Source organism: Dama dama, chromosome 31 (genome assembly GCF_033118175.1).
Source record: "Dama dama isolate Ldn47 chromosome 31, ASM3311817v1, whole genome shotgun sequence".
In the NCBI taxonomy this organism is placed as follows: domain Eukaryota; kingdom Metazoa; phylum Chordata; class Mammalia; order Artiodactyla; family Cervidae; genus Dama; species Dama dama.
In genome coordinates this window covers 56,758,482-56,782,610 of record NC_083711.1, presented here as the reverse complement: position 1 = coordinate 56,782,610, position 24,129 = coordinate 56,758,482, and the positions used below count along the sequence as shown (strand labels likewise).

Sequence of the window (24,129 nt, the reverse complement as noted above, 5' to 3'; positions counted from 1 at the left end):
GAATTGGGATGAGCCAGTGTAAGTCAAGTACCTAGAACTTAAACTTTAGTGCCTTCCTGGTAAATCTGCCCCGATAAGCATGTCGTGTTCTTTAAAGTGGATGTCAAAGGAAACTAGGTATTTAAATCATGCCACTATATTTGCTCATGTTTTGGGAACTTCTACTGTGAAGAAAGAATCTAAACCACCTTCTTATTCAGTTCAGTTCAGTTCGGTTGCTCAGTCATGTCCGACTCTTTGCGACCCCGCGAACCGCAGCACACCAGGCCTCCCTGTCCATCACCAACTCCTGGAGTTTACCCAAACTCATGTCCATTGAGTCAATGATGCCATCCAACCATCTCATCCTCTGTCCTCCCCTTCTCCTCCTGCCTTCAATCTTTCCCAGCATCAGGGTCTTTTCAAATGAGTCAGCTCTTCACATCAGGTAGCCAAAATACTGGAGTTTCAGCTTCAACATCAGTCCTTCCAGTGAACACCCAGGACTGATCTCCCTTAGCATGGACTGGTTGGATCTCCTTGCAGTCCAAGGGACTCTCAAGAGTCCTCTCCAACACCACAGTTCAAAAGCATCAATTCTTCTGCACTCAGCCCTCTTTATAGTCCAACTCTCACATCCATACATGACCACTGGAAAAAACATAGCCTTGACTAGATGGACCTTTGTTGACAAAGTAATGTCTCTGCTTTTTAATATGCTGTCTAGGTTGGTCATAACTTTCCTTGAAGGAAGGAAGACAGGGAGGAAGGAAGTTGGGATGGAGATTATAAAGAGACAGATTTTTTTTTTTTTTCTGCTTCATGATATCAGCTCTACCATCTACCTCCAGTTTTTTCCTTAAACAAGAATTATTTGCTTTTGTCTGCGCTCCATCTTCACTGCTGCACGCAGGCTTCCTCTAGTTGTGGCAGGTGGGGGCGACTCTGTTGTGGTTCCCGGGCTTCTCATTGCAGTGACTTCTCTTCTTGTGGTTCTAGGAGGGGACTCAGTAGTTGTGGCTCGGGGACTTAGCTGCATCGTGGCATGTGGAAGCTTCCTGGACCAGCGATGAGACCAGTGTCCCCTGCATTTGCAGGAGGATTTCTGTTTCCTGTACCACCAGGAAAGTCCCCAGTTTTTCCCTTTTTTAACCAAAGTTACTAACAAACCTGATGGTCTACTTTACTGTCTAGATTTATTTCTAAATGACTAGCCTGTTTCTTAAAATAAAATAACCCGATAAAGAGCAATAAATTTCCCACTATGAGAGATATGATTTAAAAGGTAGATGGTCACAAACTGTGTCATAATTGAATAATTAAACTGGTAAAAATCATTCTGGATAAGACTTGAATTATATGTACATTTTAAATGGGGCTTCCCTGTGGCTCAGCAGTAAAGAATCCACCCGCCAAGCAGGAGATTCAGGTTCGATCCCCGGGTCAGGAAGATCTCCTGGAGAGTGGAAGGGCAACCTGCCCCGGTATTCTTGCCTGGGAAATCCCATGGAGCAAGGAGCCCAGCAGCTACAGCCTACGGTGTTCCAAAGAGTGAAACACGACTTAGTGGCTCAACGACAGCAATTCATTTTAAATAAGCCTAACTTTGAACATAGCATGTCTATGAATACACAGTGCAGAGAGATTCAAACACGTTCTCTAACCAGCTTCCGCAGTCACACCTCCCACAAAATCTCTATCTCCTCAAATGTGACATGGTGGTTGTGTATGATATAATCCTGTTTTGTCTTCTGTGTATGAAGATTAATGACTTTTTAGGAGTCATTGCCTCCAGGTAAACCACTATAGGCTTCATTAACTCAGCTTCCTTTATTCAATCAAAATTTGGGGAGGAAGAGGAAATACAAAAACAAAGAGAAAAGAAAACCTGGCAGAAATACTCATGTCTCTCTAATCTGTCTTCTTTTTCAACACATCTCCACTTCTTTCTCCTCACTGCAGTTGAGAAATCGTTCTTTTATTTTTTTAATTTAAATTAAATTAAATTTTAAAAAATTATTTTGGCTGCGCCAGGCCTTTGGTGCCGTGTGGGCTGTGTAATCAGCAGGGGCTGCTCTCCAGTCACAGAGCACAAGCTTCTCTTGCTGCAGTGCACAGCCTCTAGAGTCGGGGCTGAATAGCTGTGTTTCACAGGCTTACTTCCCCTGCGGCAGGCGGAATCTTCCTGGACAGGGGATTGAATCTGTGTCCTTTGTATTGATAGGCAGATTCTTATCCACTGTACAAGCAGGGATGTCCTAGAGAGATCTTTAAAATAATGCTCATCAGAGTCCACCCACTCCCATCCATCCCCACCACCATCTTTAATTTTTCATTAGCTTTCTCTTGCTTTCAGCCTACAGATGGAAAGGCCACCCTGTCCAGACTCAGTTTACACTTTCCTCCTCAGAACAGGGTTGGGCTGGTCCCTCCCCACCTTCCTCTGTTCAGTTAGGTAAGCTCTACCTTCAGATCTGCTTTCCTGACTTCCTCAATGAAGTCTAAACCCCTATCACTGCTGCCAAATGCTCCTCCTTTTTTTTTTAAATGTTGATTTATTTATTTAATTTAGTTGTCTGCCCTGGGTGTTAGTTGTGGCATGTGGGATCTAGTTCCCTGGTCAGGGATCAAACTCGGGCCCCCTCCGTTGGGAGCGTGGAGTCTTAGCCACTGGACCACCAGGGAAGCCCCAATGCTCCTCCTTTTCAAGCATCATAATTGAATGTCTATTTGCTTGAATTATATATATGTAATATATATTTTATGTATATGTATATAATATATATAAATATGAAAAAGTTATTTGGCTTTTTGCTTCATTCAAGAACTCAGTAGTATTATTTTTAATTATGCTCAAAAATTTTAACTTATTCTAATCCTTCTTATTGTAAGACATAAGCTATCCCTTTTTTAAATGGTTGGTGAATTCTTTCAGAATTGTGTTTCCCCAAATGGTGGTTGGCCTAAGAATTTCTAAATTATTATCTCAACACACACTCCATTTATTAACACAAAAATTATTGTATCTTGCCCAGGATTAGGTATCTCTTACTTTAGAACTCAGAAACATTACCTTCAGTTACACTGGGAAAATGGAGATGATTCAATCAAGTACTTCAGAATTACTCAATCAGTTGTGTCTGACTCTTTGCAGCCCCACGGACTATAGCCCACCCGGCTTCTCTGTCCATGGGATTCTCCAGGCAAGAATGCTGGAGTGGGTTGCCATTTCCTTCTCCAGGGGATCTTCCCGACCCAGGAATCGAACCTCGGGTCTCCCACATTGCAGGCAGATTCTTTACCATCTGAGCCACCAGGAAAGCCCATTTTAAGTATAAATCTTAAGTAGTAAATGTATACTGTTGTTTAGTAGCTAGGTCGTGTCCAACTCTTAGAGTTGAAATTGTAAGTGTTCCCTTGAAATTTTTCTGAAGGAGCTTTCAACTTCCCAAAGTCTCCGGAACCACACCCTCAATGATAATGTTTAAAAAACTCGCAGGAAAGGGCCTCGAATATATTCATTCATACAATAAAGTGAAGTCACTCAGTCGTGTCCGACTCTTTGTGATTCCATGGACTGTAGCCCACCAGGCTTCTCCATCCATGGGGTTTTCCAGGCAAGAATACTGGAGTGGGTTGCCATTTCCTTCTCTCTTCCCCACCCAGGGATCGAACCCACGTCTCCTGCATTGAGGGCAGACGCTTTACCGTCTAAGCCATCAGGGAAGTCCCATTCATACAACAGTCACTCGTGAATGAGAAAGCAGGCAAGCTTGGCTTTCACATGTTACGGGGGAGGGGCAGAGGGGAGGAGGAAAAGGAAAGTGCTTACGGGAGGCGGCGGAAGGAGGAGGAGACTTTTTAAAGAGCAATCTTGGGCCGGAGCCATTTCAGCACTAAGTAAGGAGAGCCTTCATTTTATCAACCTTGACCTTTCTGAGCATGGGGAGCACAAACAAGGAGGTGAGTACAGTCTGAATGGGTTTGCTTCTGTCTGTCTTTGTGAATCGTTGTCGGGCACACTTACTCTCTCTTTTGAGGAGAACAGAAGGCGCCTTAAGAATTGGAATTCTGAGAGTTCCCTTAGAATCCCTCACTTCTTTTTGAGGAGAAAAGAAGATGCCTTGATTCTTACGTTAAGAATTTCCTTCTCTTGTTAAAAAAAAGAAACTCCTGGATAGGATCATCGCCTGGTATATTGGATGAGATCCTTTAGTTTCCCTTCTATAGACACAGGTTCGAAACCAAAGTCGCTGAATCTGCATTCACTGTTTCCCTGAGTCATTAGGGCCAAGGAATAATCAGAAATCAGACATACAGAGGAGCACTGCGGACAGCAATTAAGGCTGGAGAGGCTGTGGGGCTTGTCTAGAAACATTGAGCTACTCTGCCAGAGAAATTTGAGCTTTCTCCAGATCGCTTTCTCAGAACCAGCTCATTTTTGCCCTCCCAATTTTAATTAAGACTTTTGTAAGGGGGTAATTTTCTGTGTGGTCCAGTGGTTAAGACTCAGCATCCTTCTTGGGGCCAGGGTTTGATCCTTGGTTGGGGAACTAAGATCCCACTAACCTCTTGGTGTGGCCAAAAAAAAAAAAAAAAAACCCTTTTGTGCAGCCCCAAAGTTAGTAATTTGTGTAAGGGCTACGCAAATGTGAGATTTGAGTATGAATGTAAACCTGCTATAGAGATGTAAAGATGCCATACAAATGTTAATTTGTCCCATACTTCCATTTTGGAGGAGACAGGATTTAGATTTGGGAACAAAACTGAGATTTTTAATAATGATTTGTGGTTTGATTTCCATCTTAAATGCTTACCTGTGTGTCCTTAGTTATATAACCTCTGAACCTCAACTTCTGCATCTGAAAATTGAAAGAAAGAAAAGGAGTGTTGTCCTGTGGAACAATACCTGATAGAAGGTATAGACTCAACAGATGTTAGTTTCTTTGTCAAACAGTTTTATCCCTACTGTTCTCTTGTTTCTTTTGAATTAACCAGTATTTCTTACAACAAAAGGGAAAGGAATAAGGGATGGTGGTGTGTGTAGAGTTGAGTGATATCCCTTCCGGCAAAGTAAATAGTTTGGGAAGGAGTTTTCGTGACAGTAGCTTGGAGCAATAGTACAGGAGAGGTTAATCTGGTAAAGGTCAAGGAGGGGAATAGGGGAACAAAACCTTCCAGGTGAGGGAGAAAGGATATGGTGAGAGATCTTAGGGTTTTCTCCAAAGCAGAGGCTAGTTTCTTCTGTCTTTTATCTTCTCTTTCTTTTGGGGGGAAGGGAGCTGTGCTGATTGGCTTGCAGAATCTTAGTTCCCCCACCCCCCAGCCAGGGATTGAACTTGGACCCTTGGCAGTGGAAGCACAGAGTCCTAACCGCAGGGCAGCAAGGCAATCCTCTTTTCTTGCACTTTCAAATCGACCTTCCATGTCCCCATCGCGGCTTCCCTTTCTTATAAAAAAACCCTAGTGTTAAGATGATGTCAGGAAGGGATTCCACACTGCCAACACAGCTCAATGATTGTCTCAGTACCTTGGACCGGAGGTACCTGAGGTCAGGCAGTGGGTCGGACCCCAAAACAATGACCGCTTCCTCTGTCCCCAGAACAACTCCACAGAGAAATCTGAAGAACATATGAGTTGCAGGCTTACATCAGTAGAAGTTGAAGAGGGACCGGGAACTTCTGCTGAAACAGAGATAGCAAAGAACTCAGCACAGGGGACCAAAAGGAAAAGAGACACAAAAAATAGCACAGGTAAGAGAGCCACCGTTCCTCAAATCGTGTTTCCTCGGGTCTGAGAAGACTGAGGGGTTTTTCTGAAAATGTAGGAAAGACATTTTCATCCTGTAAATCCGACACTTTGAAGCCTCCCTTACGTCTCACCTCCTGGTTCTGAGCATTCTCTCTCCTACTCTGCGCTGGGAGATAAGGAGCTCAATGTGTAGAGATCTGAGTACAGATGGGCATACATTTGAAACCCCACTGTTGAAGCTTCACTTTATGCTAAGCTGGGTCAAGGTCAGGGTGGAGGGTCAGTTGTCATTCACTCAGAATAATTAGGTAAATAACCTACGCTCACTGTCACTACAGTTGTGACTGTTCTGGAGATGTGTCCTTGGAAGCTTTCCTGGATGGTAAGAGGATGTGAGGGGCATCAGGAAACCGGAGCGCTGCCCCGGCTGGGGTGGGCTGCAGGAGTTCTGGGCACGGGTAGCTGTGTGGCATTGCTGAGTGCTTTATTTTGTCTGGTGGTGAGAGGGCAAGGTATCACTGAGTATGACCTCAGTTCTAAAACTTTCTGTTAGTGCCTCGGGAATTGGAAGTGCACTCTGTAGGTCAGCCTCGAGAGAAGTGCAGTCTTGGACCGCACTTGGGTCTTGGGTCCAAGACCTCTAGAGTCTCAGCCTCTTCAGAGTCTGTGGCTTATTGCTCTCACAAAAGAGCAAGTGTGTGTGAGTAGTGGGGAGTCTTAGGAAGTAAGAAAACTGAGGGGTTCAGAAATGTCGTCAGCCTTAGGTTTGAGGTTCTGTCCCTTGGAGTTTGTGGCTTTCCAGGTGGCTCAGTGGTAAAGAACCTGCCCGCCAATGCAGGAGATGAGGGTTTGACCCCTGGGTCAGGAAGATCCCCTGGAGGAGGAAATGGCAACCCACTCCAGTATTCTTGCCTGGGAAATCCCATGGACAGAAGACCCTGGAGAACTACAGTCCACGGGGCCGCGAAGAGTCAGACGTGACTGCACACGCACGCCCTTGGAGGTTAGGCCGTCTTTTGGGAGTCACTGAATTGTACGGTGAGGATTAGACTACTGAGAACTAAAAGTGATTGCACTTTTGACATGGTAAAGGTCTACATTAAAGTTAACTATTGCTCATTCTCTCCCATTCCCCTTGGGCCTGCGGTCCAGGAGACACGTCACAACGCTGTGACCGTGTGAAACCTCCGAGGACCCCGACGCGGATCCCCATCCCCCCTCTTCCTTCTGTCCTGCCGCCTGTCAACCTGGTCCACAGGGACGTCATTCGAGCTTGGTGCCAGCAGCTAAACCTGAGCACCAAAGGCCCGGTGAGAGTCAGAGGGGGTGAGGCTCCTGGGAGGGGGCCCGCGAGCCTCAGTCTGATTGTTAACTCTCTCCTCTTGTCTTAGAAACTAGATGGATATAAACGACTCTGCGAATATGCTTACCCTCATCAAAAAGTGAGTAATCTGTAGGGAATGTGGCTCAGTAGAAGGTTTAGTTCTCATCCTAATTATTTTCACATCAAAAGATGAGCAGAAGAATTGTCTTTCATCTTTTAAACCCTCTTTGTAGAACTTTCCTGCCACGGCACAGGAGGCCAGGATCCTGTCACTGTCGAAAAGGATAAAGATAGAAAAGGGGGAGCTACCCCTGGAAGGCTCCGAAGGGGCTGCTCCTCCTACAGGGGGGCCACCTGCCCTCGAGGGAGCTCCTCCGCCTCCTGAGGGAGTTGTCTCGACTTCTGCCCCCAACTCAGAAGCTGTGTTTGCCGCCTGGAGCAGGATGACAACCAGGGCCGTGAAGACGGAGCCGGTACACTCACAAGAGACTGGCGGTGAGCTCATTATGAATATATATATATATATTCCCACTGTTTCTCCATCTATTTGCCATATATATATATATATATGCAGTTGCACTGGGTCTTCGTTGCCCAACGTGGGCTTTCTCTAGTTTGGTTGCACTGGGTCTTCGCTGCTGAACACGGGCTTTCTCTGGTTGCAGTGGGTGAGCTTCTGTTTTCTCTAGTTGCAGTGGGTGAGCCTTCCCTCGTGGAGCACAGGCTTGCAGGCGAGCCAGCTTCAGTACTTACAGCACCCGGACTCGGTAGTTGTGGCATCCAGGCTGAGTCACTCCATGGCTTGTAAAGTCTTCCCGTACCAAGGATACAACCCGTGTGCCCTGCATTGGCAGGCGGGTCCCTATCCACAGGGCCACCAGGGAAGTCCCCAGTAAACTCTTTTTTTTTTTTTTTTAAGAATAGGATCTGGTTCAGGTGGGAAAAGAAGCTTAATTGATATTAACCACTGACTCACTTCAGGACATTATCAATGTCACCTGAAGGCATGGTGATTCCTAAGTCCCAGTCACAGATTTTTCTGATTCAGGTCTGGGTAGGGCCTGGGAATTTACATTTCCAGAATTTCCCAGGCACTGCTAATCTGGGGACCACACTTTGAGAAATACTGTTCTGAATGAATGAAGTCATCAGAAGAGGACAGCAGTCTGGCTTAATTTTTTCCCCCTTTCTTTAAAGAATTTCAAAAGTAAAAGCAGGCTGTAAAATCAACTGCCTTAGCTAAAACCCTGTATCTCCTAGCATCTGTTAAGTAAGTGACATTAACAGTTATTTAATCTAGTTCCCAGGTTGCTCTGGGTAAAGTAGGTTAATAATAATATACCTACTTCGTGATGTTTTTGTAAGAGTTACAGGAGATAAAATTCAGTTCAGTTCAGTTCAGTCGCTCAGTCGTGTCCGACTCTTTGCGACCCCACAGACTGCAGCACACCAGGCCTCCCTGTCCATCACCAACTCCTGGAGTTTACTCAGACTCATGTCCATTGAGTTGGTGATGCCATCCAACCATCTCATCCTCTGTTGTCCCCTTCTCCTCCTGCCCCCAATCCCTCCCAGCATCAGGGTCTTTTCCAATGAGTCAGCTCTTAGCATCAGGGGGCCAAAGTATTAGAGTTCAGCCTCAACATCAGTCCTTCCAATGAACATTTAGGACTGATTTCCCTTAGGATGGACTGTTTCAATCTCCTTGTAATCCAAGGGACTCTCAAGAGTCTTCTCCAACACCACAGTTCAAAAGCATCAATTCTTCAGCACTCAGCTTTCTTTATAGTCCAACTCTCATATCCATACATGACTACTGGAAAAACCATAGCTTTGACTAGATGGACCTTTGTTGGCAAAGTAATGTCTCTGCTTTTTAATATGCTATCTAGGTTGCTCATAACTTTCCTTCCAAGGAGTAAGTGTCTTTTAATTTCACGGCTGCAGTCATCATCTGCAGTGATTTTAGAGCCCAAAAAGTGAAGTCTGCCACTGTTCCCACTGTTTCTCCATCTATTTGCCATGAAGTGATGGGACCGCATGCCATGATCTTAGTTTTCTGAATGTTGAGCTTTAAGCCAACTTTTTCACTCTCCTCGTTCACTTTCATCAAGAGGCTCTTTTATCAAGGAGATAAAATTAAGGAAGACCATGTACTGGTTAGCTCATTACAATGTCTGTTGAGACCCTTGTCCCCTAGTGACCTCCCTTGTCCCTCAGGAGCAAAGCCTGGGACCATATCCTGCCCAGTGTCTTTTGCACACAGTGGGGTGTTAGTCCAGGACTTTGCTTCAGATGTGTAAGATACCCCTCTCCATTAAACCATTGATGTCACTAAAAAAAATTTTTTTTTTAATTTTTTTTAAGATATGAGACAGCTGAACTGATGGCCTTCCCAGACCTAATCTGGCTTAATGTTTCTCTTGAAGGGAACCAGAATGAATGCTTTTTGCCATAAAAATCTTGAGCTGAAGGCAATTAAGAAGCAGCAAACCCAGAAAAGGTTCTCCCTTTCTCGCCTAAAGGCAAGATATCCATTTTCCTTTTGCTGGAGACAGATTTATCCAGAGTAACCTGCAAACATACCTCATCCATGAGTTTCCTACCATATATTTACCTTCCCACTGTTTGCCACCCGTGGGAGCCACAAACTGCTTCCCTTTGTCCTGTCATTTCTTTACAAATGTATTGTTCTTTGTTGGAAGATGTTATATAAGAAGGAATATCCTAAGCTGCCATTTTGAGCCAGTTTTTGCCCTTTTTCCCCTGAACTGTGTGTGCTGCCTGAACTCATCAACTGTTTTCCCCTTGTTAATGTTTTGGTTAGAATCCCAGCTGGGCAGAGGTAAGGTTTGACCCCACCCCCACCCCAGAACACACGACCATCTGCCCACTTGCCTCTACACATCCAACTGTATTACTTGTTTCTTTTAAAAAAAATTTCCCAGGAGCTGTTTTTGCATTATTTTCTAAGAGGAACAGAATGGAATAAGCATGTCTCCAGTGTTGGTGTCTGAGAGCTGGCACTTGAGAAAGACAGTTAGCTGTATCACAGGCCGCGGTGCAGACTCAGACATTAGGCCTGGGTCAGTTAGTTGCATCACTAAGGCCGCGGTGCAGACTCAGACATTAGGCCTGGGTCTTGCTGTGCTCATCCTTGCCTCTCTGTTCCTTCCGCAGAGGTCCGGTGGTGCGTGGTCCACGGGAGAAGTCTCCCAGCTAACACAGGCGGCTGGGCTCATTTACAGTTTCATGCTGGGCAGGCCTGGGTGCCTGGAAAGCGAAGGAGGGTGTCCGCACTCTTCCTGATACCTTCTGGCGATTTCCCACCCCCACACCTGGAGGACAACATGCTGTGCCCTGAGTGTGTACACAGGTAATTACCCGGTACTTTTCTACATTGAATGTGGGCATCCGGTTTTTAGTTGGAGGGAGAAAGGAGATACGTATTTATCTCAATTAGCCCTGCATTTCAAGCACAAGTTGTCAGTAAAGAGTTTCACAAAAATTCTCGCTAGGAAAGTATATTCCTAGGAAAAAGAACATTTTTGGTCAAGGCTTAATGCATCTACCTGGAGACCCATAACTTTGAGGCAGTAACCACTGTATAATTACTATATCCCAGGTATATGTACTACACAGAAATAGTGACTAGCAAAAAAATCCTTCATTTAGGTGGCCTACAGTATAATGCGGATAACTGCTGTGTAAACAACTGTATCACCATGTGATGACTGTGATCAAACGGGAAGTTTCTTAATTTAAAGGAAAAATTATCTAGACATAAAGGAGGATATAAGATCATTTTTCAGCATAGGGATCAATGCCAAGGTTGTGAAAGGACTTAGGATAAAGAAATTGCCAGTAGTGACAGAATGTCGTGGAAAATAAGCTTCAGACCATCCCTGGGTGATGGACCACTGAAAGGTTTTAAGCAAGGAAATGAACCGAGGCTTACACAGCCGAGGAGGGTAGGATACAAGATCTATTAGAAAAATCATGTGGGATAATTCAGTTTCTCGTGTTTAAAGGGCCTGGCACCTTCTATAGGTGCCAAAAAAGAAACCTGGCTACTAGATAATTATTTGGGAATTACACTTAAACAAGAATGATAAGAGCTGCTTTGGGCTGAAGACAGCTTCAAGGAACAGCAGTGGCATATCAAATGAAGCTGAAGAAGAGACAGATAACATCATAGATTGGAGAGGACTGAAGCAGTAGAGAATGTAGAGGATTTGGGTTGGTTGAATAAGGGGAGGAGGGAAGTGCAGGCTGCAATGGGAGGACTTTTCTGAAAGGCGCGAATGGGGGAGTGGCAGGATGCTCAGAGGGAACTGTAATGTTTTCTGCTGGACACGGCTGAGTGTGCTTCCGGGCTTAGCTTAGGAGAGGGGCCTATGGAGGAGGCAGATGGAAAGAGATCCATCCCTCTGAATAGCGGGGCTGGCTCAGCCCAGACTTGGTTCCCAGGGATCCATCTCCTCACCCCACAGTTGTGCAGGAAACCATCCTGGGCTTCATTCCAAGCTCTCTGTTGGCCTGCTGGGGGCCCACGTTTGGTATCATCATGACTGAATGCCAGAGGTCTGGGGCAGTTGGAAAACTAAAGACTCAGTTGGTGGGGGGAAGAGTCTCCAGCGAGACGGTCCCACCCACAGCCAGAAGCGCCAGCCTTCAGGCCCTGACACAGGTACCACATCCCACAGGAGGAAGGATGCGAGTCTGCACTCCTCTTTCCCATTTCGGCTGTTCTGTTTCCTGCCACAATCCTTTGTCAAGCAAGTTGAATACAATGGAGGTCACTTCGGGTAGCCTTTTAATAACATTCTTGGGCCACTGGGCAAATGGTTTAAGTTCCTTGTGGGGCCTCTCCTGCCCATGAGCTGCACACGACGAGGACATATTAGAGAATAATATAACTTGAATATTGTCATTTCTTGATGACATGGCCACGTGCTTTCCACACATGGTCCTAAAGTTTAAGGGAGATTTTATTGGGATTTCAGGATGGGTTTCTTGGTTCTTTTCAAGAATGCAACTGATATTTCCTCTCAATTCTGAAAGATTTCATTTGCTTTGTAGGAATAAAGTATTAACAAAAAGCCTGCAGTGAGATCATAATAGCAGGAAAAGGGTACAGCTATGATTATAATTAATGATAGAGAAGTGACTACAATCAACTCCACGGTGACTTTAGACAGCTGGACTCAGGGCCACTCCACTCTCTCCCTGCCTCTGGCGTCCAGGGTACACAACCTGCTTACAAGGTCACGTGAAGAAACAAAGCCTGTGAGCTGATGGGAAACACAAGCAGAAGTGACCATCTCTCCAAAGATGACCAGCCCTAAGGGAGCAAAGGTTAAAGGAGATGGGGACATTTGAAAATACTAAGTCACCGAATGGAATTAATTTGCTTGAAAATGCCTCAAGTAAATTTCTACATTGGACAAGACAGATCTTATAGGTAACAGTTGCAATTTGGTCATGTACACCTCAACCAGATATACAACTTTATCATCACCAGGCATGGTACAAGCAGAAACGTGTTGTCGCTGACAATATTCTTGCCCCAAAGACTCTATTCACAGGGAAGCAATCAGTCCTGATGATGCCTCTTGTCTCAGTGTAATTAGGTGAGCTTACCTTCTTTTTGGTGTCAGTTACTTAGATGCACCCATCCATATGTAAATATTCACAACCTATGCACTTAAGACGTCTATTTTATGTATATGTGAGTTATATATATATATATATAATTTATATATATATATATATATATATATGTATATGTGAGTTATATATATATATATATATAATTTTTTTAAAGTGTTCCGGATTGAATGATACATTATAGTGCCTCTAGTAAAAAGGCAACTAGAAAATTTTAAAATTAAAACTTTTATTTTAAAATAAAAATACTCTAGGCCGGAGCAGGAGTGAGGCTGGACCAGGGCTGAGGCAGCCGAGGCCCCTCCTTCCCATCTCTGGATCCTGCCCAGAGTAGGGGGCGGCTGCAGGCGAGGAGGGCGGAGGATGGCTGGGCGGTGCCAGCAGAGACAAGCTGTTTGCAGTTACAAGGCAGGGATCTCAGCAAACACCCACCACAGAAGCACTGTGGCATTTCTTCCCTCGCCCGCCTAGCAGCCCCCAAGGAGACTAACTGCCTACTCACACAGAAACTAGTGGAGACTCTGAAGCCCTTTGGGGTTTTTGAAGAGAAGGAGGAACTTCAGTGCAGGATTTTAATTTTGGGAAAATTAACCTGGGGAAAGACTGGATACGAGAAATCGGCGAAAGCAAGAATCTTTCGCAATCTGTAACTGAACATGCTGATGGGGAAATGTTTACATCTCGATCTTACAGATTAGGAGTGCATACCAAAAAATGCCAACAACGATGCGTTGTGTGTTGCACCAAGACATGTTGACTGAAGTGACTTTTTCACCTCATTCTATGATAAGTTGAAATTACAGGGAGAAGTAAACGATTTAAGAGCTGTTGAAGAGGCATTTGTACCAGTTATCAAACTGTTTGATGGGATAGAGATTGATGGTTTGTTTGCAAGATTAGCACTGCAGACCATTCCAGAAAACTTGGACTTAAAACATGACAGTCTGCTTAAAAATTTACATGTGTATAAGAAGTCTTAATGATTGCAGGGTTTTGCTTTCATTTCAAATCAATGAAATGGTTTTATGAGATGTTTTACATCTAGTATCAAACATTGACAACTTCAGGTTAACCCTGAGGGCTATCAAACTGTGGGCCAAATGTCATAACATCTACTCCAATATATTAGGTTTCCTCCGTGGTATCTCCTGGGATATGCTCGTAGCAGGAACTTGCCAGCTTTGTCCAAATGCGATAGCATCAACACTTGTACATACATTTTTCTTGGTATTTTCTAAATGATATGTGTTTAGATTATATTAAAATAAAGTTGAGTATAGACACTGAAAAATAACATACTCCATTGTGTATGTGAAATGATCCTTCTGAAATATGCTGGATCATGACAATGCTCAAAACCCCTATTGATTCAGAGGGAAAACCAAAGTCCTTGTAATGACTTACAAGGCCTTGCTAAAGTGCCTTATACCCCACACCCCCTTTTCCTTAATGCTTATCTCCTCTAATTTATAATTTGTTTGTCTTCCCCAACAGTATAAAAAGATTTGTCAATTTTGTTTGTGCATGTGGACATCACAGCCTCCTAGAACCGCCAAACACATGGTTGGTAACTCAATAGATGTTTACTCAATGAATGATGAATGAAAAAGTTTGAAGTGAATTAGGAAAGGAGACAGATTGCAACTTACTTAGAAATCTATATTTTAAAATAAACTTCTGCCCTGTCTATATTCTTTTGGAAAGTAATTGCTGTGAGTTACCTCTTGGACAGGAAAAACTCTGTTGTGTTGACGCCGTGTTCTTCCTCCGTAACTCTTTTCATCATCTACAGTCTACTACCCAAAGTGAAAAAAAATAACACTTCTCTTTATTCAACTAATGCATAGGGTGGGAGTCATTGCCTGGAAGGGGCAAAAAGAGACTTCTTTGGTGAGGGAAGTATTTTCTGTCTTGACTAGGTAGTTGACTACCATTTTTCAAAACTTATCAAATAGGACACTAAAAATCTGTGTATTTTACTGTAAATTTTACCTCAAAAAGGGTTTGGTGATCAGAGAGGAAATGCTGTCTGTCACAGGTCTGTACTCCTAGGATTTGTATACTGAGACCTCAGTATATATTATATATATACACATATATATATAATATATTGAGGAGGCCCTCTTTTTTCTTATGATGGATGACAAAGAGGAGGACATGAGGGGAATTTCTAACTGAGGAAGATTATATAAGAGGCTCACAGAGACTGGGCAGGATTTTCTCTGTCTCAGGACTCATGTAGCTCTAACGAAAATGAATGTCAGAACTTCTTCTGCTCTTCCTCAAAAGCTCTGATTAAATCTTGGTTCATTGGTATCATTCTTTGATATATTCTGATTCTTAAAACTACTAAAATTATCTTTTTTATCTATACTGGATTGAAAGTCACTTATATCTTACTGTTAAGAAACACAAGAGGGACTGGCCTGGTGGTCTAGTGATTAATACCCTGAGCTCCCAATGCAGGGGGAAGGGTTTGATCCCTGGTCAGGGAACTAGATACCCACATTCCTCACCTGAGCGTTCACATGCCACTTTCCACTTGAACTCATGTATAATTGTCAAACCAATGCTTTCACATACTTCTATCATACAGCTATCCCTTCTTATAGGACATCTTCAGATTTCATTGTGGTTTTGAAATTACATTCTCTGAATAAAAAGCTCTTCCAAAAAAAGTTTGCATGTCACAACTAAGACCCGGTACAGCCAAGTAAAATATTTAAAAAACGGGGAAAAAAACACAAGAGCTCAAACTTTGAGGGCAGCTAGATATAAGTTAAGTTTCTATCCTCAAAGCCAGTGAAGTTAACAGCTCACCTTTGCTAGGTTGAAACAAAGTTTCTTTTTCAAAAATTATGTTAGGAAAGTGACAGGCACTCAGCCAAGGGTAATTGCTGTAAAGTCCACCATGTTTTGTCTCTGCCTTTTCTACACTGAAGTAATCTGTAATTACCAAGCACTTATTAGCCATTTCAAAGTTGTGTGGCTTTCGGAATTTATTTACTCTCTCTAGCCTTAGTTTTATTGAACGTACAGTTTTATTTACATACAGTTAAATTTACCCACTTTAATGTATGTGTGTGTGCTAAGTCACTTCAGTCATGTCCCACTCTTTGCGACCTTATGGACCATAGCCTACTGGGTTCCTCAGTCCATGGACTTCTCCAGGCAAGAATACTGGAGTGGGTTGCCATGCCCTCCTCCAGGGGATCTTCTCAACTCAGGGGTCAAACTCAGGTCTCTTACATCTCCTGCATTGGCAGGAGGGTTCTTTGCCACTAGCGTCACCTGGGAAGCCCACTTGAGTGTACAGCAGTGTCTTAACTGTGGTGTTAATTTACCCTCCATGTAGATTCTTGATGGAATAGCAGTTAAAGAATTTTGTTCTTTTGGGGAGAAGGGATTATTTGTTGTATTATTGTTGATTTAAGGAATCCTTTACACATAAATTCAGGATCAGCATGCCACGTTTTGCAACAAGAATCCTGCTGGGATCCTGATGAATTTTCCGGGCCAACGTGTGATGAGAAAAGTGGTCTGTTGTAGGCTTAGAGTTACGGATTAGCTCTAGAAAAATATCTGGGGTTGCGTCGTAATGTGGTTAGTGATAGCTATGTTTTTTGCAATAAGAATGCATTTAAATATGTTCCTCTGTAAGCAAATATCTGGCCTTAAGGAGAACGCAGTGTGTAAGAAGTTATGTAGAGTGAAAGAAGGCAGTAACGCAATGCTAGTGCTGGGGAAGACTCTTGAGAGTCCCTAGGACAGAAAGGCAATCAAACCAGTCAGTCCTAAAGGAAATCAACCCTCAAGATTCATTGGAAGGGCTGATGCTAAAACTGAGGCTCCAATACGTTGGCCACCTGATACAAGGAGTCAACTCATTGGGAAAGACCCTAATGCTTGGAAAGATTGAGGGCAAGAAGAGAAGCAGATGACAGAGAATGAGATGGTTGGATGGCATCACTGACTCAATGGACATGAGTTTGAGCAAACTCAGGGTGATAGTAAAGGACAGGGAAGCCTGGAGTGTAGCAGTTCATGGGGTCAGAAAAAGTCGGACACAGCTTAGCAACTGAACAATGACAAATGGGATGCAGGTGGGTTGTATGTAGTGTGGAGGGTATTGTGAAATGAAGGTAATCATCACCTGTGTTAAATTCGAAGACTTTGTTAATATAACTCAACTAGTATCTAATGCAATGATCTGACCTGTGGGTGGGGCCTATAAAAAGAGATGATACATATGTGTGTTTTGTAAAGTGTTAATAACTTGCAAAGACTAAGGAAGTAAGGAGTCTAACACCTAGGTTTGAGACCAACATGTGCCATTTTAGTAGATGGTTGATATTATCCATTACCTGAATAGTAATGATGATGATATTTATCTCAGGATTATAAAAATAAATGAGACACATTAATATATTAACATCTCATATAATTAATTAGAGATGTATAATATACTTCATTCATTGAAGGTCTATGCAAATGTTATTTATGACTATTTTATTTCATTCTTTCTTAGTTTCTGTTGCCCCAAAGAGAATATCAACTATTAAGTTGCTCTAAACAGAATATTTCCCTGGCCAACCAGTCTGCTTCTATGGATGGGCTACCTTGAGACACTTTATGTAGCTGGTGCCAACATAATTTGAGTAGTGATAGCAAGGTTAGTAAATTGGGAATTTGTGCTGCTTAGAACAAAGATGGGAATGTGAATTCTTTTATTAACTTTTTATTTCTCTCTTATTCTCTGTAGGAAAGAAAAAGCAATTTTGTGTAAACACACGTTATTTTTTAAAGTCACTTTTTGGAAAGGCATTAGTGGTATAAAATCATAATCCTTACACTGAATCATTTTGCCTAATTTTGGCATAAAGAAAGGCCATAAAGAAAGCAAGCAGATAAAGAAGGGGAGGACATTATTCCTAGTGTCTATTCTCATACATTACTCTCTCCACATTCCATGCTGAACTACTGAAATAAATAGCACTCATTAAAAAAAATGGTAGTAGTATCTTACTTTTGGACACTGATCATGAGAGAGACCTGTTTGTAGAATATGCTCACCTTAGCAGAAAAGGTCCAGAAATTGTCACATTTGAGAAGAGACCTGATATTATCTTGCTAAGAATGAAAGAAATATATATATATATACACATATATCAACTAAAAGAACAAAACAGAGAGAGTTCAGCAATGCCTCAGCAATGCCCTACATGAGGCAAGAAGATTGAAGTAGTCACTACCTTTCACATGGCTAAAAGATTTGTGATAAATAACTCAGACTAAGAGTCTGTACAATTATTACATTTGAGAAAAAGATCAAGATGGGAAAACCCTGTTGCAGTTGCCCTAGCCGCTGGTAGTACCACTTCTGCGTTGTGGACCCAGAAAGTCTCTGGTAAGACTGATAAAAGTGCTGGTCAGAAAAGGGGCAAGAAGCTTCATTTTAATTAGCTTCAAATGGAAATAAAGTGATGGAACAAGACACTTACCATTTAACAGTTCATAAGTTGGAAAATATTTTTTCCATAAAGCTTCTCTCCACTGGCTGTAGCTCACTTACTACCGGCAGATGTCAATGCTTTTCCTGAATTGATTTCTAAGCCAAGTGATTTGGCCCATGTTCTTTTCTCATCACTGAGTGTAATTATAATTTCAGAGAAAAGAATAAAGTGTTGATGTGTTCAGAAGAGGGTGCCACAATCTGAGTGTCCTCTATTTTTCTTCTTTCTTCAAGGGATTCTAGTGAAGGGAGTATAGCTCTGTGGTGTGACAATCTTGCAAACGTGCCTTTCAACTCTGTACTGCGGGTCACTGGCCCCATCTTGCACACCACTGCTATGAAGTTCACACCTGCTCTATAACTTCCATCTATTCCTCCCAGCCACTAAGAGTAGCAGGGATTCTAAAGTTGGGGCAGTCTTATGCCTTAGACTCAAGGACTCCTCGTCAGCCTTGCTGAAACACCCTTAGAATGGCCCTGTATATCAACACTCTTCTACCCAAACTCCCTTCCTGCCCTTCACATGGGTCAGACCTACATCACAGTCTTACAGCTCTCCTGGCCTTCTGTCTCCCTTCTTATTTTCCTTTGCGGTTGTTTTCTTGCACACCCAGTCCCTTCATGCCATCTGCTTCTTGAAAGACATGAACAAATACATACCATGCCAGAAGCAGTCAGAAGAAAACAAGCAATGAGATTCTGGAACAGACTCACTGATTTGCTGGTGAACACAGAAGGGCAGCATTCTGAGTGCTATGCAGAGGACGGATAGTCCCTGGCACACAGTGGTGGTCCAGTTGCTGAAAGTATCACTGGAGGAAGTCTGGCAAAATGTCCTGGTAGGGGGGGAATGCCCTCATAAGTGCTATAATTCAGGCATTTGGAAAATAAAGGTGTCAAAGATCCTATAAAGTTAGTGGAGTTGGCTGCTTACTGGTAAGTTGTATTAATGTCCATCAATGGGATAATGAGAAACCGAGGGCCATTAACAAGCCTTGGAAGACTAAATATGAGCTGTGAGAGCCAAAAAGCATCTAGTAATTTCCAGAGGCCCGCATCTCCTGCTGTTAGATGAGTGGACACAGCTGAACGGCAAACAGGAGCTCTAATAGCTAAAGTTGCAGAGCTACAGAGCCTTAACATTTTAGCCAAGGCAGGTCTAACATGCTAAAGTCAGCAAACTGATCGGGAAAAATCTTGGACCCGGAAACATCAGGTGGGGACATTGGAATGGATGCCCCTGAAAGTGTTGGCTCTGTACAGCCCTGTGAATTCTCAGACTTTCCAGAGCTGGTCTGCAGTCCCCTAGTAAGAGCTAACACAACCTGTATGCTGGAGGATGCTGCACAACGCCCCCGCCCCCCTCCTCCCAAAGATAGTCGTGACAGGTGCTCCCATCAAAAATGTCCTCCAGCTTCCTCTCCCAGCTACTAGGCCAATAGCTGAGAATTACATTCCAGCATAACCCAGCTGAGGATATGATGGGTCTGGCAAGGGAAGAAAGAACATACACTGAAGGATCTGTAGACATTAGCCAGCATGTACTGGCAGGAGTTAGGGGGATAATTCTTTCGCTAGTTTTTAAAAGCAGTTGATCAAAAGGACTGGACTATGACATTAGATCAGAGAAGGCAATGGCACCCCACTCCAGTACTCTTGCCTGGAACATCCCATGGACGGAGGAGCCTGGTGGGCTGCAGTCCATGGGGTCGCTAAGAGTCGGACACAACTGAGCGACTTCACTTTCACTTTTCACTTTCATGCATTGGAGAAGGAAATGGCAACCCACTCCAGTGTTCTTGCCTGGAGAATCCCAGGGACGGCGGAGCCTGGTACGCTGCCGTCTATGGGGTCACACAGACTGACGCGACTTAGCATTAGCATGACATTAGATAAGCAAGAATTCATTGGGTTGGGGGAATATTTTCTCTTTGCACAGGATTTAAGCTCTTAGCAAGGATCTCATGAGATGGGACAGAGTCACTGCTAGGATGATTCTTAGAGGTCTGGGGAGAGGGGGAAAGTAACAGCCAAGCAAAGTATAAATGCCCAAGCTTCCCTGGCAGAGGGTGGAGGAGGGAATAAAGAGGTGAGCAAAGTGGACCTGCAGGGCAGGAATGTTACGTGAGGCTGGAAACCCACCAGAGGATGCTCCATGGGAGGGCTCAGCTTTCACCATGGCCATCAGGAATGTGATGGAGAAGGGGAAGCAGTATTGCTGAGAAGGTCAGTGGTCCTCTGAAGACCAGGATGATGGTAGGTGAGGCTGGCACAGAACTGGGCTCGTTAATGTCATTCTGGGGGTGATGGGGCCCTGAAGTCAATGAGCCAGATGGTGCCACTTAACAAGCAGAAACCAGGAGGCTACAAATACCAGGAGGGTTGGAGGGCAGCCGAGGTGGCTTGGTTCCCAGGAGGCTGTGGAGATGGTTAATAGACCGTGGTGCCTAGGGTCAAAGTAGATGGGAAGCCAACAAGGATGCTTCTTCATTTTTTTTTTTTTTTTAATGTAGAGGTGAGCAAATACTTTTATTTTAAAAATTTCTAGTTTTATTGAGATGTAATTGACATAAACCACTGTACAAGCTGACTCATTTGAGAAGACCCTGATGCTGGGAAAGATTGAAGGCAGGAGGAGAAGGGGACGACAGAGGATAAGATGGTTGGATGGCATCACCAACTCGATGGACATGGGTTTTGGTGGACTCCGGGAGTTGGCGATGGGCAGGGAGGCCCAGCATGCTGTGGTTCATGGGGTCGCAAAGAGTCAGACACGACTGAGCGACTGAGCTGAACTGATCTGAATTGTACAAGTTCAAGGTGTGTAACAGTAATATGATACATCTGCTGATGAGTACTCAGTCGTGTCTGACTCTTTGTGACCCCATGGACTATAGCCCACCAGGCTGCTCTGTCCATGGAATTCTCCAGGCAAGAATACTGGAATGGATTGCCATTTCCTACTCCATTGGTACACTTACCTATTGTGAAAAAAGATGCTTCTTAACACCTACAATTAAAGTCAAGAATAGAGGAGCAGGAGGACTTCCCTGGAGGTCCCAGGTTGGGGAACTGGGATCCCAGAAGCCACACAGTGTAGGCAAAAAAAAAAAAAAAAATAGAGAATCAGGAGGCTGAGGGAAGTCACTCTAATAAAAAAGTCACCATCTCTTGCTTAGCTCCCAGACCTGAACTGATTTTTAGATCTAGAATCCACTAGTTGGTGAGATGGTTGGCTTCCTATGAAGGACTCTATAACCACCATAAAAAGCAAAGTATATATTGCTTATGTTCATTCCTCCAGTCTTTCCCCAAAGGGATATATAGCCATTTAATGATGTAACTGTACACTGGAAAAGACAAATGAGACCTTTAAAGACTATTGGACACAGGGTCTGTATTGACTATGATCTCAAATTATCATCATGACCCTCTTCTTCTTAGCTTGGGGGCTTAAAGGAGCCCAGTAGTATCTGAGTCCTGGCTAAAGTCTAGCTCGAGGAGGCCCATTGCTTTTTATGAAAACCAAGGATTGTTTGTCCAGTCTCTGAATGTAAAAACTGGAATCGATGTATTTGTCACATGAAGTAACTGTCATATTGGGTCCTTGGCCTGAGGAATAAGAACTATTGCAGCAGGAAGGCCAATTTGAAACTTCTCAAACTGCTTCCTATCCCACCTTGGTGTGCATAGATTCTAAATTCCCTAGTCATGAAACTCAGCTTGAGGTAACATATATTGGTATTTCACAGCATCAAGAATGGGTTGAAAAATTCTGTAAAGCAATTATCCTGCAATTAAAAGATAAATAAATTTTTTTAAATGTACATGCTAAAAAAATACTGGGTCAAATCTGAAAAAGAATATGTATATATGCATATATATACATACACATATATATATACACACATACATACATACATATACAAAATCAAATCACTTTCCTGTACTCTTGAAACTAACCCAACATTGTAAATCAACTGTATTTCAATTAAGAAAAAAGAATAGGTTGGCTGGGAGGTATTATGGTCAGCAAGAAATTTCAATAAATGATTAGAGATGCTTTAGACAAGAAATAAGACAATGGCAGTAGAATTAAGAAGAAATAATAGGAAGCAAGATATGTCTTTGACTCCACAGGACTTAAACCTATTGGAATTTAAGGAAAAGGGGTGTTTTATGTTTTCACCTTTAGATGGCTAGGTGGATGATAATACATCTCAAGGAGAAGAAATACCAAAAGTGGTAAAAAGTTGGTAGGGATGTCACTGAGTTTATTTCTCTTCTTTAATTTTTGTTTTTTCTTTTTTACTCCACCATGCAGCAGGTGGGCATGCAGAACTTCCTCAAACAGGGATAGAGCCCATGTCCCCTGCAATGGAAGTGTGGAGTCTTAACCACTGGATTGCTGGGGCAGTCCACTGAGTTTATTTCTTATTATGTTTGAAAGGCATAAGCAGGATATGCCACAACTTGGGTCAGTAAGGCAGGCAAAAAGACTGGGCTAGAAATATATATGTAGGACTCATCAGCATGTAGATAGAAGTTGAAATTGGAAAAATGGATGAAACTGTTCTACAGAAGCATAAAACATGATCAAGAATAGATGGACATCAATATTTTAGGAGTGGGAAAGGAGACAGAAAAACAATTAGACGAAGGTGGAAAGGAACTAGACAGAGTAAAAAGATGTGTACAAGGCTTCCCTGGTGGGTCAGTAGTTCAGAGTCTGCCTTCCAACGCTGGGGACACCGGTTTGATGCCTGGTCTAGGAAGATCCCACCTTCCACGAGGCACCTAAGCCCAGGCGCGACTACTGCTGAGCCTGTGTGCTGCAACTGCTGAAGCTCACGTGCCCGAGAGCCTGTGCTCGACAATGAGGAGTCACCGCAATGAGAAGCCTGCAACTAGAGGGTAGCCTCCACTCGCCAAAACTGGAAAAAGCCTGCACACAGCAATGAAGATCCAGTGCAGCTAAAAGATAAAGAAAAGATGTGTTCAGAAAGTTGAACTGGGAAAGAACAGAGAGAGAGCAAATAGTAAGTAAATAAAATGATAGTGTTAAAAGAGCTGAGTGTTTTAAGTGGGATGAAGTTAAACATCTTTGAGTGCTAGTAGGATAGAATTTGTAAAGAGTGAGAGGTGGAAAACTCAGGAGGGAACAAATGACTGATAGGAACATAGGAGGAAATAACTTCAGTTTACATTTCTTGGCCTGAGTCCCCATCCTTCCTCACCCACAATCCTCATATAGTGGCCATTGCTCAGGGGTCCAAAAATTTTTGGCACCGATCTTCAGCCATGTCAAGAGGACAACATGAATCGTCAACTTGTCTCATAGCTATTCCATGTCTCATAGGAGATTTATCTTGGTGAAAATGCAGAATGCATTCAATATGGAAAGAGGAAGGTGAAACAAGACTTGGTTCGACTGGCCAAGATCACTTGCTGGTGGGGCTAAATTTGCAACTATTATTGAAGAATCTACAACCAGATTAACTCCCTATCCATTCATTGAAAGTTTTCCTTGCTTCCTCATCTCACCTGACTGTCAGGCTCTGTCCTAACCACATCCTCTGAGTCAGTACAGAACACAAGATAGCCCTTATTAGTTTGGATTCTGAATTTAAGATTCTCCTAATTGTGACTGTTGCTTCCTGATAGAGATTTTTTTTTTCTGTAAAAAAAAAAGAAAAGAAAGAAAAAGAAATCTGCTAATATATTCTTGATCAGAAGGTGAAGATCTGCAACTAGTGCTCTAAAGTAGAAATAAAATTTCAGTAATCCTTGTAAGCGGGGATTCTTGAAATGAAGGATGATGTAGCAAGGTTGGGAACATCTTTCAGAGTGCAAGTTATTCTTTCCTCCTCAGGAAACGGAAGAACTCAGCAGC

At 43.1% G+C, this 24,129-nt stretch overlaps 1 protein-coding gene and 1 pseudogene across 1 annotated transcript; both read left to right on the top strand.

Annotated features, from left to right (window-relative positions):
* The first annotated feature begins 3,921 nt into the window (after positions 1-3,921).
* DPPA4 (developmental pluripotency associated 4) lies at positions 3,922-12,219 on the top strand. The gene is made up of 7 exons (XM_061133956.1): positions 3,922-3,942; positions 5,582-5,730; positions 6,869-7,040; positions 7,122-7,172; positions 7,288-7,549; positions 10,235-10,430; positions 12,137-12,219. Exons 1-7 carry the CDS (start codon positions 3,922-3,924, stop codon positions 12,165-12,167), a joined length of 882 nt encoding a protein of 293 aa, XP_060989939.1. The 3' UTR covers positions 12,168-12,219.
* Positions 12,220-12,474: 255 nt separating this feature from the next.
* LOC133050121 (poly(A) polymerase alpha-like) lies at positions 12,475-14,103 on the top strand (annotated as a pseudogene).
* Positions 14,104-24,129: the final 10,026 nt, after the last annotated feature.

Bases quoted from the DNA above. Each gene is read 5' to 3' on its own strand.
- DPPA4 (XM_061133956.1), top strand. From the start codon at position 3,922: ATGGGGAGCACAAACAAGGAG. The intron at 7,041-7,121 runs GTGAGAGTCAGA...CTCTTGTCTTAG, and splicing joins ACCTGAGCACCAAAGGCCCG to AAACTAGATGGATATAAACG. The intron at 10,431-12,136 runs GTAATTACCCGG...TTTGCTTTGTAG, and splicing joins TGCCCTGAGTGTGTACACAG to GAATAAAGTATTAACAAAAA.